The sequence below is a fragment of the Polypterus senegalus genome, chromosome 13 (genome assembly GCF_016835505.1).
Source record: "Polypterus senegalus isolate Bchr_013 chromosome 13, ASM1683550v1, whole genome shotgun sequence".
Lineage (NCBI taxonomy): Eukaryota > Metazoa > Chordata > Cladistia > Polypteriformes > Polypteridae > Polypterus > Polypterus senegalus.
The window spans coordinates 24,889,407-24,894,990 of NC_053166.1; the positions used below are offsets into that span (position 1 = coordinate 24,889,407).

A 5,584-nucleotide genomic window follows, 5' to 3' on the forward strand; every position below is an offset into this window, starting at 1 on the left:
TTCACTGATCACTTCTATCACTTTCTTTTATGTGGAATTGCTCCCTGGACACTTTTGACTATTTTACTATTATTTTTTTGTGAATTTCCCCTTAATAAAGTATCTATCTATCTATCTATCTATCTATCTATCTATCTATCAGTTATCATTAGTAATTTGTTAATAATAAAGTAAGTGGCTGGAATGAAAACCTGCAGTCACTGCAACCCACCAGGATCTGCGTTTAATACCCCAGCTTTACACTCTTAAATATAAAGGTGCCAGAATGGGTCGTCAGAGCCATGCCATAGTGCAGGGCAGGGCCGTCTACATGCATGGGCACGCTGGGCAGTTGCCCGGGGGCCCCATGCTAATCTACGTATGTTGTGACTTGTTGAGTGGTAGCGCAAGTTGGGTCCACAGTGCACTGCTTTGCCCAGGGGTCTACAATGCTGTTAAGCTGGCCCTGGAGGCAGGGATGTCCATCTCTGATCCTGGAGGGCCACAGTGTCTGCAGGTTTCCCTTCCTGCCTTTTTCTTCATCAGTGGCCAGTTTCTTCTGTTAGTTGACTTTGTTTCCCTTTATTCTAATTGCCTCGTGTTTTAAAGACTCAGTCATCAGAATTGTGTCTTTTTTTTCTTTAAATGGCATGCAAATAAAAATGAAGGGACAAGAGTCTGTCTGGTTGCTATGTCTCTGTCATTCCAACAGGTGGGGCAGCACAAATATCTGTAGTAATAAAATGCATTGCGTTTGTCATTCCAACAGATGGTGTACCACAAACATTAGCACTGCTTTATGCCAGATGGCATATACAGTAATAGAGACACGTGCACTGCAAATGTTAACAGTGAGGTCTAATTTAATTACTTAGATCTCAACCCTTCTTAGGGGAATAACGCAGCTTGTTGGTTAATAATGGAGAAAGTGGATGGTTAGCCACTGTGGTCCTCCAGCACTCTTGAAAATAAAGGTGCCAAAGTGACTCTTCAGAGTGATTATCATAAGCAGGGGTGAGCAGTGTCGGTCTTGGAGGTCCACAATGGCTGCAGGTTTTTGCAATTGCACAGAAAAGTTTTGAGCAGGACCCCCATGGAACTTCAAGTGCCATCAAACAATAAAACTTGATGAAGTGCCGGGTGGGAGTGTGGGGATCAATGAAGCTTCAAGTGCCGTGGGTATAGCATGCTGGTACGCAGTGATGATATGCTAAGAGAAGGTGTCAGTACTCTAGGTAGGTACCCCGTGAACCTTCAAGTGCTGTGATACAGCTACTGTACATTCGACAGAAGGGTTGTAGGAGGGCCCTCACGGACCTTCAAGCGCCATGATACAGTAACACTTGATTGAAGCACAGGGGTAGCAAGGTGGCGCAGTGGTGCTGCCCCACAGTAAGGGAACCAGGGTTCATATTCTGGGTCCTCCCTGAATGGCGTTTACATGTTTGTCTGGGTGACCCAGTTTCTTCCCAGTGCCCAAAGAACATGCAGATTAGGTGAACTGGTGACACTAAATTGGCCCATGTGGGTGTTTGGTTTGTGTGTGTGTGTGTTCAATCTGCAATGAACAGGATTTGCTCCTGCCTTACACCCTATGCTAGCTGAGATTGACTCCAGCCGCTTTTGAACCCCTGGTCTGGATTAATCAAGTTAGAAAATGACATGACATGATTGAAGCGAGAGATGTCGAAGCGGGAGATGTTGGGACCCATGAAGCTTCAACTGCCATGGGTATAGTGTACTGGTACTCAATGGTATGCTAAGAAATGGTGTCCACACTCTAGGTTGGCCCCCTGTGAAACTTCAAGCCATGTGATTGCATTTGTTACAGGAGTGGAAGGAGGGTCGCCATGAAATTTTAAACGCCATAACACAATAACACTTGATGGAAGAGTGTAGTGGGCAGCATTGTGATACAACTACGTTTATTTTTAAAGAGCAATGGGATGGCGCACATGAAATTTTTAAACACCAATAAGACCTGATTGAAGTGTGGAGAGCTACAGACGCATGGGATTTCAAGTGCCGGAGGTATAGGGAGGGTACTTGTACTCAACGGTACGCTAAGAAAAGCTGGTGGCTCTCTAAGTAGAATCTGGAAAAGGTGCGTAATGGCCCACTTCGAGCTCTGACCTTTAAGCAGCAAAAGTCCTATCATGAACCCAAATCTGTTATCATCTATCCATCCTTCCATTATCCAACCTGCTATATCCTAACTACAGGGTCACGGGGGTCTGCAGGAGCCAATCCCAGCCAACACAGGGCACAAGGCAGGAAACAAACCCCAGGCAGGGCGCCAGCCCACCGCAGTGTCATCATCTATTTATGGCTATTTATTAAAACCTGATTTTGGATCTAAAAGAAAAACAAGGGTCCTTCCCTGATCCTTCATGTGGATGGTTCTTCTGGGTACCAAGAATGGTTCCTCTATGGCTTCTCTCTGAAGAACCACTTTGGCATTTTTATTTTTAACAGTGAGATGTTGAGTTGGACATCCCTGGTTCAAGGTGCGGTCATTCTGACACAGCGACTCTTGAGACGCCCCCTCATGCAGTACCCCACACCTCCATACATTTCCCTCAGCATGGTCAGAAAGCAGACGGCTATAAACGCCCACGCATGCAATATAATGCTATTGTTTTAATATATATATATATCCCCATGTGTTAAGCTTTACAGAAAACTAATGCAGAAATTGAGGTCAAATATTGTTTTTTTTTCCCACCAAGAAAAGGCGAAAATTCAATAAAGAAAAGCCTGTGGGCAATAAATAAGCAAGAAAGAAAAGTCATATTTCAACATGTAATTCATAAAAATAAATGGTTTCAGCCATGAATTAATGTAACCAAATGACACGCGCACACCAAACACTGGAAAAGTTCAAAACGAGTCGTGTATTGTGATAAATGAGCCTGCTGCTCTCCTTACAGATTTCCATCTTTTTTTGGTTTTGGTTCTAAATTACAACAGAATCGAATTATAAAACGAATGCATAGACACAATTGTCCACCGGGTCCCCCCGGACGATGTAACGGGATGCGCCGTCAGATTCCATCACACCCTGGCAGTTCTCCACGAATTGCGGGCTTCCCGTAGCGACCTGTCGTAGGGCAGAGACATAAAGAAGGAATTCTTCAGCTGGCAATTGATAAAAAACACAATGAGCACGACCAGCAAAAACAAAATGAGAAACATAACGAGATAGGTGAGCAGGTCGGGTTTGTTTAAGTCTCCTTCGCGAAGCCCGCGGCCGGTTGGCTTGAGCAGCGCCGCCACGCTGACTGCGGCTTGCGACGTGTTTAAACTGGGCGTGCTGGTTTGGGCCATCGTTTCAAAACTGGGAGAGGAAGTGGAGTTGATCAGTAATCCTTTGAGCATCTTACCTGCAGTTTGTAACAGCTGCTAAAGTGCACAGGAAGGGAAAAATAAAACCGACAATGCCCCGTACTTGTTCTGTTACCTGTGGCACCTGGCACACCGCAGGTACATTAGAATCGCAAATGCTTTGCCCGCAGATTGCAGTGTTACTTCCAGACTCTTCTGACTCATGTGAAAACTCAAAAAATAAAAAATAAAAATAATAATAAGAAGAAAGATAAAAAGATTTTAGAAGAGCCGATTCTATTCAGGTGCGATTTGCCCAATAATGCCGGTCCTCTGTTGAACACCTGGATCTGAAGTTTTCACACCCGCACCACAGCAGCGTGAAACACCGAGTAACGGTGCATTCATTCCATCCCAACCAAATGAGCAGAGCAGAGCAGCAAAACAACGCGATGCCAACCTGCCACTCTGTGAAGCACTCGTGTTATGTGGCCGAGCCAGTGCAGACCCGCACTCTTGCTGCTTTGGACGGTGTGAGTAAAGAAGTAAGAATCCGCTCCTCAAAGCGAGCGCCTCGCCGGAAATGTGGCTAAACAGCACTAGGGCTTAGCAAAGTGTACATCTTTTCTAAAACCGTTCCACGAACTGCTTGACAACTTAATCCACAGGAGAATCGCTCCATGATTCGCCTCTCTGTCACCAGCCCCAACTGGCAGCTCTCCGGCGCACTGGAGGAGGCGCGGCGAATCCCGAATCCCGATTATAGGCTACCTGAGCCGCTCGCCAGGATTCCCGCATCCGTTGCTATTTATTCCCTTTCTCTATAAGTCTCGCATTTGCTGTTTTTTATCTTCTTTGTCAGCAAGTAAACAGGCAAACCGATAGTGATTCCACTAAAAAAGCCTTTGTCGCATCTGCCGTAAGCTTTAAGGAAAAAAAAAATCAGACGAAGCAGACCACCAGCAAATGTTAAAACGGCAAGGATATGTAACATGAACAAATGAATTGTCACCGAGCCTTCAGATGTGTGAAAGCATGTGACTCCGGACTCACCGCAGCCCCCTCCTCACACACACACGCACACACACACACACACACATACATACATACATACATACACGGGGACACGCACTGTTTCGGGGACGTGCGGAATGTCTCGGGTACATAAAAAGCGTCGCTGAAGATTTCGAGGAGAGGCGCCACTTTCTTATTGCGCAATGCAAGGACCTGGTGATTCCATCATGTTGTTCTCTGGTATAATTTTAACCCAAGTTTAACTAAACCGATCCGTATTTACATAATCACGGTGCATGTGCGGCAGAGCTCGAAAATGCTGTGACCGGAGACAAAGCAAATATAACGCAGCTCTCGCTCAGTAATAATTAGACTATACCGAAGCGATAACCATATAGATATTGACAAATCATGTAACGGAATGTTATAAAAATACTGAACAGGGCAAGAAGCGATTCGGTGGTGCAGTGGTTAGCGCTACTTTTGCTCCGAGCACCACATGCGCTCTTAAAACTAACGCTTCTTTAATGGCGCTTTACTGCACGTTATGTGGTTCTCTTGAGATCCATTGCTTGAAAAACAAACAAAAAAAAAAACAATATTATTCTGGGAGGCGTTCTCTGCATATAACGTTGGTTCCTTGGGTTTTGAGAATGTTCAGAAATCAGAAATCTGTAATGTATAGTAGGCTGCAGCAGTATATAACGGATCAAGAAAAACAGAATTAGCCCGTGTCACTGTAAAATCAGGAACTCACTGGTATTTCACAGATCGATTATTTATGATTATTTATGGCAAACCAAAAAAAAAAAAATAAAAATCAGGTTCTTTGTGGAGCCTTCATGTCGATGGTTCTGTTGGGCACCAAAAGTGGTTCCACTATGGCATCGTTGTGGCACCTTTAAAGTGTCTACATGTTCTTCCCGTGTCAGTATGAGGATTTTCTTCAGATTTTCTTTACATCTAACGAGACTGACTTCGATTACATTGATTTAAAATGATTGGACACACTGTGAAAAAAAAACCGCATCAATTTTACCAGAATCATTCACTGTAAAAGTACTGTTTCATTAGTTTACAGATACTGTTAAACGCAATGGATTCTGTTTCTGTGTATATTTATTGAAAGAGCTTCTGTAAAAAGACAAATTTGCCTCTGGGGTTAAATCAAATTCTATCTATCTATCTATCTATCTATCTATCTATCTATCTATCTATCTATCTATCTATCTATCTATCTATTCATTCTTGCTTCCAAAAAATAAAC

The 5,584-nt window shown here is 43.9% G+C and overlaps 1 protein-coding gene across 1 annotated transcript; it reads right to left on the minus strand.

Annotated features, from left to right (window-relative positions):
* Positions 1 to 2,853: 2,853 nt before the first annotated feature.
* LOC120542577 (small integral membrane protein 32-like) lies at positions 2,854 to 4,355 on the minus strand. The gene has a single exon (XM_039775135.1). The coding sequence runs from the start codon at positions 3,355 to 3,357 to the stop codon at positions 3,034 to 3,036; it is 324 nt and encodes a 107-aa protein (XP_039631069.1). The 5' UTR covers positions 3,358 to 4,355; the 3' UTR covers positions 2,854 to 3,033.
* Positions 4,356 to 5,584: the final 1,229 nt, after the last annotated feature.

Bases quoted from the DNA above. Each gene is read 5' to 3' on its own strand.
- LOC120542577 (XM_039775135.1), bottom strand. From the start codon at position 3,357: ATGCTCAAAGGATTACTGATCAACTCCACTTCCTCTCCCAGTTTTGAA.